General features: G+C 38.9%; 1 protein-coding gene across 1 annotated transcript; it reads left to right on the plus strand.

The window, feature by feature from the left end:
* The first annotated feature begins 285 nt into the window (after positions 1-285).
* On the plus strand, positions 286-7,109 carry LOC117033590 (cytochrome P450 7A1). Its single transcript, XM_033125716.1, has 6 exons — positions 286-428; positions 1,900-2,140; positions 3,362-3,939; positions 4,111-4,241; positions 5,602-5,777; positions 6,204-7,109. The coding sequence occupies exons 1-6, from the start codon at positions 349-351 to the stop codon at positions 6,501-6,503; spliced, it is 1,506 nt and encodes a 501-aa protein (XP_032981607.1). The 5' UTR covers positions 286-348; the 3' UTR covers positions 6,504-7,109.
* The last annotated feature ends 6,836 nt before the right edge of the window (positions 7,110-13,945 follow it).

Genomic DNA, 13,945 nt, shown 5'->3' on the forward strand with positions numbered 1-13,945 from the left:
GTCCATCCTGAACAGGTTTATGTGTTCTTTTTATAACCATACTAAACTTGCAATATTAGCTGTCATCCCAAGTCTGAACTGTTAAGTCAACATATGTTTGACAGACCTTCAACTTATCAAGTATTACAGGTCTCTGATTGTTTTGGAACCTCTTCTGATACCTGTGGACTTAGTTCAAGGCCAGTTTTCTTTTTCTAATAGGATGAACAAATAGTTAATTGTTTGCTTTGGTCACTCAAGTGCAAGATCTTTTCATATATAAAAGTCTAGCTGCAGATTCTGTTCAGTGATATCCTTTCCTTTCTAACAAGAGTCTCCTCTTCAAAAGTTTTGCGTTAGATTTGCAAAATGACGACCATATCTTTGATCTGGGGGATTGTTATGTCAGTGTGCTGTTTTTTATGGCTTATTCTTGGAATGAGGAGAAGGTAAGAAGAGTTTTATCTTGAAACTACAACTAAGTTCATTCAGTCAATGTTCTTTTACCTTCATTGTTATACAACAAATTTGGCCTTCTATACTTACATATACTAGCATTTTCTTCAATTTTTTTCTCAAATTAAAAAATTTACAATTCAGATTTCAAAGTGGTATCTTTTTAATTATATCTAACAAAAGGTATAATGACAGTGTTTTCTTTTTAGTATCGATATATCAATGGTAATGCAAAAATGCACAAACTTGTTAAACGTAACTGACAAATTTTATGAGATCTCTGTGTATATTTATGTAGGTATATAAAGAGGAAGTCTGGATTAGTAAGGATACAAGTGGTAAGTGGGATCTGTAATGAAAAGAGCTTCTTTCCATTATGTGGATTAAATAGATGCCCTGACTAAATAAATGTTCTTTTTTTCACCTAGTTATTATGCATTGTATAGGCTCAGCCTAGGTTTAGACTAGAGCATAGAGCCTGCATTGATCATTTTATTACTTTTTTTTTCTTATTAATGATAATCATGGTGAATTGGGAAACCTAAGTGTATGTGACATCACTTTTATTTGTATGTGTCATTTATTAATAACACATGGTTATTGGTTCAAGAATACAAGAAATACAAATAAAGTCAGATACATAGCCATAGTTTATTTAACATCTGATTGTCTCAAAGAGTATTTGGGGGCAAGGTATGTAAATATTGTCTGTTTTTTTTGTCCCTTAAAATGTTTTAATTCAGGAGTGATAATTTCTAGTTTTAATTAAACTGCTTATTTGAAGTAATTGAAAAAAATAACCATTTTGTACTATGTTATTTTATCATGAGGGATAGTAGTTTATGTTGGAAAACAATGTATTTATATTCTTTAATGAAAACATTTGAATTACAATTGATTGTCATGTCAATACTTATCTGAATTTCATTTTATAATAAGCTAATTTCTCAAATGAGGTTCTCCTTGTCTTTAACGATCATCATAACAATAATATTTTTAACAAATGAAGATTTTGAAAACTACAATTCTGCAATTCTCTCTGTCATTCAGTATTCTATATCTTTAAAGAAAACAATCAAATACTTAGGCAAATGATGCTTAGAAAAAAATATAAATGCTAGAGTGTAGTTTCATCTCTGTATTGAGAGCAAAAGTCTTGTCCTCGTTCATCCTTTTATCCTCATCGTCAGGAAAAGTGACCAGCACATAGTGAACATTCAGTAAGTGTTTATAGAATATAGGCATGGATGGATGGTGTTAGTAATCATTTTCACCAACATATCATCTTACTTGGTTAAAATAATCCATTATTTTAATAAAAGAGCAGGGTCCTATCAACACACAAAAAAGTATCTAAACAGTAGAGTTTTGAAGTTTGAAGTCAGTAGTAAAAAACTGAAAACATGGTATAAATAAAAAACAATGTGTAATTTTCCATAACTATCCCATATTTGTGTCTTACAGAAAAAAGGGTGAACCACCTCTGGAGAATGGGTCGATTCCATACCTGGGGTGTGCTCTGCAATTTGGTGCCAATCCTCTTGAGTTCCTCAGAGCAAATCAAAGGAAACATGGTCATGTTTTTACCTGCAAATTAATGGGAAACTATGTCCACTTCATCACAAATCCCTTGTCATACCATAAAGTGTTGTGCCATGGAAAATATTTTGATTGGAAAAAATTTCATTTCACTACTTCTGCAAAGGTAACCAGTTTTGCATTTATGTGAAATTTGTTTGTTTTCTACTTTTTAATCTGTGAGCCCACTTAGTCATTTTGAGGTACTCCCAAGTTAGAGATGTTGAAAAGAGTTACCCTTACATGGAGATTCTTAGAAATATAATCAAACTAAACATAACCTCTTGGTACTAATCATTCTAAAATTCAAAATAAGTATAGATTTGTCATTTCTTAACAAGCTAATGAGGATGAAATAAAAATTAAATATTTTACTGAGCCAGATGGCACTGTATGATTAAGAGGTACAGACTCACTCATATCAATGATGTCTACACAACATCCAGAGTGCATGTGGTGAGAACTTAACATTGAACAATTATTTTAACACACTAATGCCACACCATTGTTTAATTTGGTTAAGGAATTGACCAAATATTTTGGCATCACTTAGATGTAACCTAAGTGACTCTTTTATGGAGAAAAAAATTAACCAATATTTATTGAGTCTCTGTAAAGGTATATTAGACATGGTGTCTGCCTCTAAGTAGATTAAAGTCTACAAAGAATATAAGAAAACACTAATGGTTAAAAACCATTATTGATTAGTACCAAATTAATATGCAAACAAGTGCTCCAGTGAAAGAAAAATAAGAAATAGGCAGAGAGTGGTTGAGGGAAGTTTCACTGAAGAACTGGGATTTAACCTGGCCATAAAGGAAGGCCAAGTGATTTGGCCATTTATTAATAAAGTTCTATGAAACTGTATGTAGGAAGGCCAATCCTCCTGCCCTCCCCACCCGTTTTTTAACAGGTAGACTTTTTTGAAAATGAAACATTCCCAATTATGAAAGTATCTAGTTTATTTTTCAGTCATTTATTAGCACTGGGTCAGGTTTAAATTTTTTCCCCCCACACATTTCATTTTCTCTCTCTTTTTTTTTTTTAAAGTTTATTGGGGTGACAATTGTTAGTAAAATTACATAGATTTCAGGTGTACAATTCTGTATTACATCATCTATAAATCCCATTGTGTGTTCACCACCCAGAGTCAGTTCTCCTTCCATCACCATATATATGATCCCCCTTTACCCTTATCTCCCAGCCCCCACCCCCCTTACCCTCTGGTAACCAGTAAACTATTGTCTGTGTCTATGAGTTTTTGTTTCTCATTTGTTTGTCTTGTTCTTTTGTTGTTTTTGGTTTATATACCACATATCATTGAAATACACATTTCATTTTCTGTCAGGCATTTGGACACAGAAGCATTGATCCGAGTGATGGAAATACCACTGAAAACATAAACAAAGCTTTTATCAAAACTCTGCAGGGTGATGCCTTGAATTCCCTCACAGAAGCCATGATGGAAAACCTCCAACTTGTCATGAGATCTCCTGTTCAACCTGAATCAAAGATGTCTGCCTGGGTGACAGAAGGCATGTATGCCTTTTGCTACCGAGTGATGTTTGAAGCTGGCTACTTAACTCTCTTTGGCAGAGATCTTGCAGGGCAAGATGCACAAAAAGCACTTATTCTAAATAGCCTTGACAACTTCAAGCAATTTGACAAAATCTTTCCAGCCCTGGTAGCAGGCCTTCCCATTCATGTGTTCAAGACCGCACACCACGCCCGGGAAAAGCTGGCAGAGGGCTTGAGGCATGAGAACCTGGGAAAGAGAGACCATATGTCGGAACTGGTCAGGTTTCTGAATGACATGCTCTTCACCTTGGATGACATGGAGAAGGCAAAGACGCAACTCGCTGTCCTGTGGGCATCACAAGCAAACACCATTCCAGCCACTTTCTGGAGCTTATTTCAAATGATTAGGTAACTAGCAACTTTTCCAGTTATTTCTTTCGTTTAGTAGAAGGCAGAAATTCAACTATAGAAAGAAAAAGAAAGACTCATGGTACTTTCTCATGTTATAACTCTGTTTGCATACCTTTTGGTGTAGAAAAAAATTATTTTCTGTACATCTTTTCTTTTCACTTTTAATAGGAGCCCTGAAGCAATGAAAGCAGCTACTGAAGAAGTGAATAAAACACTAGAGAATGCTGGTCAAAAAATCAGCTTTGAGAACAATCCTATTTGTTTGACTCAAGTGCAACTGAATGATATGCCAGTGCTAGGTACGCTTACTATGTTACATTTCATTTACTCTGTCCTACTACCAGTAATTGTCAGTATACATTATGTACATACTTGTTCTAGGCATTATGCTAAGTATTTTGCAGGTGTTTTCTCTTTTGATCCTCACAGCAATTCTATGACTAGGGACTGTTACTATTTCTACCTAATACGTGAGGAAACTGAAAGAGGTTAAGTTACTGTCTGGGATTGAATGGTGGAAACAATTACAGCGTTAATGTGGGACTCTTGATCCCAGACTCTCCACCACTTCCTTGCACTACCCTATTCTGTCTCCTTTATTATTTCTCTTCCCAATTTTATGGTTAATGGGAGCATATTATTTATTTTCACAAAATCAAGGAGAAAAAAAGTACCATCAAGAAACTATAATTAGCTGCATTGGTTAGGTGATGGGATTGAAGGTTATTTTATTTTTATTATTTTTGCTTCTCCATATTTAATAAAAATACAAAAAATTATATTTTTATAGTAAGAAAGAGTTTTCTTTTTGTTTTTGTTATTTTTTTCTAGAGGAAAGAAACCAGTGTATGCTCAGAGGGGCAGTGTGTCTTAGGGGAAGGGACTAGGAGGCAAGAAGCATAGTTCCCTCGTTGGGCTCTGTCCTGCCACAGGAGATCTCGGACATATCATTTCACTTCTGGGGGCCTTACTTTTCTCATTTGTAAAATAAAGTGCTAACTTGCTATGATTTTACACACAACCGTGTGCTAAGCACCCAAAACATGACAAAGGGACAGAGGAGAAGGTCAGGCCGGACCTTCTTGTTAGATCTGTGTATTTTAGCTATTATCAGGGTGGTTCTTTTGTCCCTTTGTGTCTTTACCAGGCAGCAGAGCATTGTCATACAACATCAGATAGTGTACTGATAAAAAGGGGTTCTTGTAAACACTGAATTGAAGCTGCATCAAACCTCTGGAAAAATGTTTCTAAGTAAAAGTGTTATCAATATATTAAATCTCAAAAATGACAAACTTTGAATAATTCACATAAAAGTGATTTACTGATTTTCCCAATTGTATTATCTAGTGCCATGTAGAAATAAGATTCCTGTTCCATAAATTATGGAAATCTAGTTTTCATTGATGACCCAGAAGATTATATATTTATCAAAAGATTATTCTGGACTCAGGTTACCAGATTAAAAAATACATTCAGACACAATTGAGTTACTGAAAACTTTGGGAAATTTGTATCTGGCAGCTTCCTGTAGTCTGTTTAGCTTTGTGTTATAGGCTGCTAGAAGCATTTCAAACTGTGTATACTATGTAGCCTTTAAATACTTTATTTGTTCTTCCTTCTTCTTTCCCTCTCCTTGTCTCTTCCTTTTAAAATATTTAGATAGTATTATCAAGGAGTCTCTGAGGCTTTCCAGTGCCTCCCTGAACATCCGGACTGCTAAAGAGGATTTCACTTTGCACCTCCAGGATGGTTCCTACAATATCCGCAAAGATGACATCATAGCTCTCTATCCACAGTTAATGCATTTAGATCCAGAAATCTACCCAGATCCTTTGGTAAGTGCCTGTTCATCAAACTTCAATATCCAGGTGATGTCTACCCAGATCGAAATAAAGAGGAAATTCACCATTGTAGAATTGATTTGATCATGGAAGCCATAGGGATTGTCTCCTTTAAAGGCTTAGAGGCTGATAATATACCGACCCTCATAGCTTCTGATCTGAACCCTTCTTTCTAGTTCTGCCTAACTGAGGAACTAGTCACCCAGGCAAAATAGGAGGTATTATAAAGCTTTCTTTTCCCATCGACTTTCATTAAGCTTCTGTTCCTTGTCCCTTTCTGATTCACAGTGGAGTATTTGCAAAACTGCTAATAGATTGAATTTAAAAAGAAAATTATTCTTTAGAGCTTCCAGGTCAACAAAGAGATACATTTATGTAAAACTAGCATATAGGTTTGTTTTCTTTGTATTTTTCTTGCAGACTTTTAAATATGATCGATATCTGGATGAAAATGGGAAGACAAAGACCACCTTCTACAGCAATGGACTCAAGTTAAAGTATTACTACATGCCATTTGGGTCAGGAGCTACAATATGTCCTGGAAGATTATTTGCTGTTCAGGAAATCAAGCAATTTTTGATTCTGATGCTTTCCTATTTTGAACTAGAGCTTGTGGAGAGCCATGTTAAATGTCCTCCTTTGGACCAGTCCCGTGCAGGCTTGGGCGTTTTACCACCATTAAATGATATTGAGTTTAAATACAAATTGAAACACTTGTGAATACATGGTTGGAAAAAGAGGACCCTAGATGATGTGACAGGACTGCGGAATGCCATCACTTATCCGTCCCTTTGGACAGATGGATTTAATGGTGGTGGAGCTGATTCACTAGGTCCAGTTCTGTTCACCGATATTTGCTTGTGAATCTAAATGTTTTCGTGAAAGTTTCCAGAAGCTATCTCAGACTGTGCTAGTGAAAGAAACTAGTTTCTAGGAGCACGATAATGTGTTTTCATTTGAAGAAATCAGTGAATGTTCATGAAGCCAGGGACGAAACTTCATTACCTTCAGAGGAAAAAGCCTTTTCCCCCGCAGAATGAAGATATTCCAATTGGCAGAATTTTTTTCCTAAGGAAACAACTTTATTTTTATAAAAACTACCCAACAATTATAGGTACAAATTCACGTTTTAGTGAAAGTGCATGATTTTTTGATTAGATGTACGATTCTTCAGGTATAGATTTATATTATAAAGGATATTTCAAAAGATTATATTATGCCTTTTAGTAAAGAGAAAATCTTTTCCAGCTTTCCCTATATCCAGTATTCAGGAATTTGAAAATAATGATCTGTTGTCCTGAAAACATTAAAATGGTTTTAACATTTTCCTTTGTGTTTTTATTTATTCTTTCTAGAAAATCTAATGTCTGTCAGGTTTCAGCTATCTTATTTATACTTTCATTAGATTCCATATTAAAGATAAGATTTTCTTTTACAGAGAAGGCAGGTTTTCTGGTATTATTAACCATGCATCAGTGAAAAGAATGAAGCTCTCATGTGATATGTTTTAAAATTAAAACTGGATGAAAATGACCAGATGGTCATTTGGATATGAAAATGACTTTGGATATGAAACATGCAAAGAGTTCATTAAATGTGACTTGACATTGTATCCTATTTAAATAAAATACTTTTTATCTTTAAATGACCTGTAGTTGAAGGAAAAATAATTTAAGACTACATTATAGTGTTTAACTACTGTGTACAACAGTGCTTCTGTAAAATATTTTAAGTATTGTAGTTATCAGCTATAACATTGCCATTGACATCCTGTATATATTTATATGTAAATTATATTTACCTTTTTACTTACACTACAAATATTAAGAAAACATTGTAACATTTGATAATTTTGAAATGATTCACCTTTCAGAAATAAAAGCGTGAATGTGCATGTTTTAAAAATTTTTTCGAAGTAGCAAAAAGGTTTGTTACAGGCAGTCAGAATTATAACAATGAGAAACAACAGCCTGGCAGTAGGGAGGGATGTTATTAAAAGTGTTTATAAGAACTCAAAAATCACTGCAGTAGGACTTTTTAGTGTCTTCTAAATGGCCCAGTGTGGATAAATAATTCTCCTTACCTCAAAGTGGCTTTTGGGCATTGGCAAAATGCATATTAATCACTTTGACTTTGAGTTACCCGAAAAAAAGTCAATTCTCGGAGTATCCACTCTCAGGGACAGGAATAAGTTTCCGCTCCTATCAGGGCAGGAATAAATAATGCAGAACATCCTTTGGAAACTACTCATTCTACTTGGCCTACCTCTTTGTCCTTTCCTCTCACGGGGCCAAGATCTGTTACTGGGCCAGGGAAAGCCCGGTCTGTCTTGGGCATGACAGCTCTTTGCATAGGTGAGGATTGCACTGGGGTCTCCAGCCCCTGGAGCCAGCACATCATGGTTCTTCTCTGTTCTTGTCTCTCTGTCCCCGTTTAATGTCGTATGACCAACACACCCACACGTCTGACTCAGGTCCCTGGAATCCAGTTTATCTTCTCCGAGTCACAATATTCATTTCTGCACCTATGACAATTACTGTCTTCTTTTAGAACGCTAAAGGAAACCCTTCAATTCCCCACGCTAAATCAAATGTTTGACATCAGCCCTTGCTCCTCATTAACTTTTAGGACCAGGCCAATTTATCATGCAGTCAATCAGGGAAGTTTTCTTGCAAGGCCAGGCTTCCTGTAGAACCAGAAAAGACTCCAAGAGCACCAAGACTGCACAGGGCTCCAGGTGTGTATCTGTCACAGCCAGCAGCAAATGTCAGAACTCCCTGGACATTGAAAACTCAGCCTTGTGAAAGATCTAGAAACTCTAAGAAGAGTCGGGTGGCGTGGGGGTAGATTGAGGATTCCAGGCCACGTGAGAGGAGCTAGCATCTAGGGGCATGCCCCCACCCAGAATCTCACAGGCTATGAGAGCTACGGGGATTTTTGTTTTACAAAAAGGCCCACAGAGTGATGGTGAGTTGCCCAAGGTCACACAGGAAGTCAGGGAAGAACCAGGATTAGGACCTACTGAGAACCAGGATTAGGACCCCTTCTCTATGAGACACACACACACACACACACACACACACACACACACACACACAAACACCTTCCAAGACAATGGATGAAAGAGGGATAGGAAGAGACAAGGGTGAACCCAGAGGTGCAACTGAGGGAACCAGACACGGACAGGTAAAGGGCCCTACACTACCCACCACAGGAAAGTGGAGAAGCTTCAGGGGTGTGGGGAGAACCTCTACACGGTGACTGAGCCTTTGGAGACGCTGGAGAAAGGGGGCAAGGCTGGAGGGGACGTCCCTTCTTCCTCCTTACTGTTGGGGGTTCCAAAGTTGGGAATCTGCAAGGTGCTTTCTGGGCCCACCCCAATCACTTGCTCCCACGCTTTCCCTCCCGCAGCCCTTGAATCTCCCCTGCCTCCGTGCCTGCCATGACAGCACCCTAGTGTAGCTCTCGTTCTCTCATCCAGTTCCCCTAATAACAGCGTTTTCATCTTTTCTAACACCACTCTTCTCTTTTCTAAGGACTTTTCCATCTATTATCTCACATGTATCCTGCGAGATAGGCTGAATTGTGATTGCAATCCCCATGTCGTAGTGTTTAGGAAACTTCCTCAGAAAAGTCCAGTGGCTCGCCAGTTACTTGGTGGTGAATCTGTGAGAAAAACCAGGTTTCCAGACTCCCAGCTGGTGCTTTCCCCTCAGCTCCACCACAGCCGGAGTTCTTCACCCTCCACCAAGTTCCCTTTCTTATTTCTCTCCCATCACTCCCACCCCACTGAACTCCTGTCTTTCCCTGGGAGCTGTCAGTTCCAACACCACCACCAACCTGCCTTGATAGTAGTCGCTCGGGAGAACAGGTGGGACCACTGGGTGGGATGTGGGAGGGAGGAGGAGAGGCAGACAGCCCAGGTCAGCCCCCAGCCTAGCCTTTGGAGCCACGCTGAAACCTGGGGGGTGAGCGTCTTTCATTCCTGATGAGGCTCTGGCCCTCTCCCCTTCCTGGGCACCCCCAGTCCCCTCTGTGTGGCTCTCTAATGCCTTCACCTCCCATCACTCCTCCCTTTTGGGAGGCAAAACTGTGGTTGGGGAAGCCAGCCGGGAAGCCAAAGAGGAATCAGGGAGTCAGTGCTGGTCGGTCGGGGCCCATTTCTGACCCCAACAGACATTCTGTCATTCAAGGACCAGGAGCTGAAAATATTCCCTTCTGAAAGCGAGAGAAGCTGAAGGACTCTTCTCCCCTTCCCCACTCCATAATGTGATGGGGCTGGGAAAGGAAGGACAAAATCTTAGGAGGCAAAAGGAACACAAAGACCCCTAGTCTCCAGTGAAAGAAACAGATCAAGTGAGAAACTCAAGCCCAGAGCCCCTTCTCCAAACCTAGGGATGATGGTAGTTGGGATACAGAGGGACCCCTCGGACTGCCAGGATGCTGGTGACGACTAGGATCCCAGCTACCGGTTTACCATTAAGTGTACCCTCCCCTTGCCCCCAGCCTCTGCCATGCAGGTCCGGGTTGTGGTGCAGGAGGATGACTCTGCCCTTGCGGCTCTCATTTCTGTCCATCTCTGCTGATCAGTCACCATGGTGATGAGGTGTGTCCCTTTCTCCTCTGTGGGATTCTCAATGCTCATCGGAAAATACTGTAAGGACTTGAGCTCCCTCCCAGGGCACCCTACACCAGACCTGACCTGATCATCTTTCCCTGGGGTGGGGTAGTTGAAGGACGGCACAGGATGCTAAGCTCCAGTAGGGGGCCTCTGTGCCTGGGGGTGGGGGACCCGCTGGGTGAAGTCAGGTGAAGATGGCACAACTAGGGTCCTGGTCACCGCTGTCCTGTACCCAAAGCTCAGTCGAGGCCTGAGCCCTCACCCCCACCCCTGTGAACAGAAGAGGTCTGAGCACTGCAGGCTGAGGTGAAGAAAGAGACGCCTAAGATGTAGGGCCTGACTCGGGAATTGGGACCACCTCCACCCCCACCCCCATCCCCAGAGAAGGACTGGGGCAGCTCTTCCATTTTTAAATATTCAGAATATTTAACCCATTTACCTACTGATAGACTGCAACAGTTTTGTTCATTCTTCATCCTTAGAAAAAGCAAAACAATCATTCAACTAAAAAATCTCCATTACACTTCATAAAACTCATTAAAGATTTTAAATTTTGCTATTACATATTACCATGGAATTATCACTTACATAGGTTTTTACAGCAGGAAAATTAAACTCATTTAGATGTGGCTTAAGGTTAACAAAATGATGTTTTATAGAAAATTGTTTTTAACTAAATTTCTAATGTGGTTTCTTAACATATTTTATAACTTGCTGTAGGCGTCCATACCTCTTTCCACAGCTTTCGTTATTCTCATATAGTAGGGGTTGGCAACTGATAGAACTATGGGCCAAAGGTGGCCCTCTACCTGTTTTTGTATAGATTGAAACTAAGAATGGTTCTTACATGTTTTAATGGTTGGGAAAAATACCAAAAGAAGACTATTACTTCATGACATAATGAAAATTATATGAAATTCGAGTTTCCGTGTCCCTAAGTAAAGTTTCATGGGGACACAAGCATGCCAATTTATTTGTGTTCTTGTCTAGGGCTGTTCTTGCAATGCAATTGCAAAGCTATGCAGTTGCAACAGAGACCATGTGGTTGCAAAGCCTAAAATATTTACTATTTGGTTCTTTACCGGAAATGCTTGCCAGCCCGTTGGATAGCAATTCCAAAGCCTATTCTGTACTATAATCTTATTAGCTTAAAAAGAAAATGTACTAGTTCACTTATTCACTTAAAAGAAATGTACTAGTTCACTTATTCACTTAAAAGAAAAAGCATCTGAGGGGACTACATTAAAAAACAACAGATATAATTTTCTCGTAAACAACCTTAACTTAGAACTTTATTGAAGGCTAAGCCATTCTGTTATAGGCAAGAGATCGTTTTTTGAAACAGAGACCTAAAATAAATAAATAAATCTATATATATCTATATATATAGATATATATATCTCTCTCTATATATAGATATATATCTCTATATATAGATATGTAGATATATCTATAGATATATAGATATATAGATATATATAATAACTTGATTTAAGACCAAATAGACCTAAAAGAGATCTGTTAATGACTAAATTTACTTGGGGTTACTGCAGTCCAGGTCCAGGCTTAAATACTTCACGTGGGTCATCTCATTTGAGTCTCATAAGAGTCCATGATAAATTGCTCCAGTGTTGCATCTATTCTCTAATAAGCTTTGCAACACCTGTCACTGTCACCCTTCCATTACAGACGAGAAAGAGGGAACTTCAGAAAGGTTAAATCAGTTGCTGACCTAAGGTTACAGTGCGGGCAAATGGCAGAGCTGGGAGTATTGGAATCTAGATTGTTCTGCTCCAGAGCCAGCATTCTTTACTCTGGCAAATCCAAGTGACAGTCTGTCTTCACTCGGGTCATTGAAGATAGGCCACAGTAAACAAAATCCATGATGTCATTTCTGTCCTAAAATGCCTACTGTTTGGGATCGCCATCTGGCCAGAGGGTGAGGACACTGCAGCTGCCACGCTCAGCTGGTCCAGGGTTCCCAGGAAGCTGATGACCCCCCTCAAAAGGACCCTGTGAGGAGCGACAGTATAATCAAATACAATATTGAAAGGCCACACTACACTCCCCTCAACAGAGGAAGGCCTTCCTCTCACTCACCAAGAGCTTGGACTTGTTAATTGTGGGACTAACAAGGGTTGTTCCTCTAGGATCAGTGCCTGGCATTTTTGAGGCAGTTGTGATTAAGGCGCATTGGGATGGGTCTTGTTAGTAGACAATGGGATCCCAATATAATACTCACCAGCTTCTCCCCAGCACCACGACTAATACCAATCCAGATACTTGGACCTAAAAAGTGACACCAAGTATTCCAGCCGCACGATGCTTCATCGAGCAGCATAGACCAGTTAAGCTCATCTAGTCTAAGCCCTCATTCAAGTTAGAAACTGATTGTAGTGAATGAGAAACGATTTTGTTAAAATGGTTGCACAGCAAGTTACAGGACAGGCCTCGCTCTAGAAAGTCCCTGTTTGCATAGCAAGTTCTGTATCTGCTGAATTCACCAGCATATATTTACCATTAGGGACCTCACCCTCCAAACCAGAGGCCTTCGATTTCACAGGACCCACAAAGTCTATTTCTTATCTACAAAGTTATACATGAAAAAACTTAGAAAAATTAAAAATTTTCATAAGCTTTAACATTACTATATTTTTACAAATCCCCACCTTCAGAGAAAAAAGAGGACACCAAAAATGTCTACTAGCCTCAACTCCATTTTCTAAAGAACGATTTCCCAATGAAAGTTATGCAGTAGCCTGTTGCAAAGTTAATTAGAGTATAGATGCAACACTAGAGCAATTTATCATGGATTAAAGAATGGCAGTTCTAAGAACTATAAGAGCTTGTGACAGAGCTTATGAGAGAAGGGTGGGCTTACAAGGGAAAGGATGATGCCCTTCCTTACTTGCTATTTTGCAACATTTCAGACCCTGAGAAAAGGAAAAGGAGCATAGGGAAGACCCCCCACTTTCATCTAGATTCACCAATTTACTGTATTTGCTTTCACGAAGAAAGATGGTTTGAAAAGCGGTTTTAGTTAGGGTTTTCGTTTATAATTTATGTTCCTCTTAAATTCCCAATTTGGGATTTTATCTGGTTTCTCTAAACCTTTGGAGAGGAGAAAGGGATAAGGGAACCAGGAAGATGCTGATGGGGGTTATTGATTATCTTCTCCACTATCACCAACGCCCCATGTAAATGTATTTTTTTTTTTTTAACTTTTCTGGCAGGAAAAAAGTGAAATTCACTTAAACTCCCCTGGAAACAGAAATTGTTCTTTTAAAACATAAAAATGTGGTACATAAAACTGAAAACAACAAAAGAACAAGAAACAAAAAGTCATAGACATAGACAATAGTTTACGGGTTACCAGAGGGTAAGGGGGAAGGAAGGTTCTAGAAGAGGGAAAATGGGGTCAAATATATGGTCATGGAAGGAGAACTGACTCTGGGTGGTGAACACATAATGTGAGATATAGATGATGTATTATAGAAGTGTACACCTGAAATCTATGTAACTTTACTAACAGCTGTCACCC

The sequence above is a fragment of the Rhinolophus ferrumequinum genome, chromosome 14 (genome assembly GCF_004115265.2).
Source record: "Rhinolophus ferrumequinum isolate MPI-CBG mRhiFer1 chromosome 14, mRhiFer1_v1.p, whole genome shotgun sequence".
In the NCBI taxonomy this organism is placed as follows: Eukaryota; Metazoa; Chordata; class Mammalia; order Chiroptera; family Rhinolophidae; genus Rhinolophus; species Rhinolophus ferrumequinum.

Excerpts from the sequence above, each read along its gene's own strand:
- LOC117033590 (XM_033125716.1), top strand. The coding sequence starts at position 349 with ATGACGACCATATCTTTGATCTGGGGGATTGTTATGTCAGTGTGCTGT. Across the intron at positions 429-1,899 it reads ATTCTTGGAATGAGGAGAAG|AAAAAAGGGTGAACCACCTC; the intron begins GTAAGAAGAGTT and ends TGTGTCTTACAG. Across the intron at positions 2,141-3,361 it reads ATTTCACTACTTCTGCAAAG|GCATTTGGACACAGAAGCAT; the intron begins GTAACCAGTTTT and ends ATTTTCTGTCAG.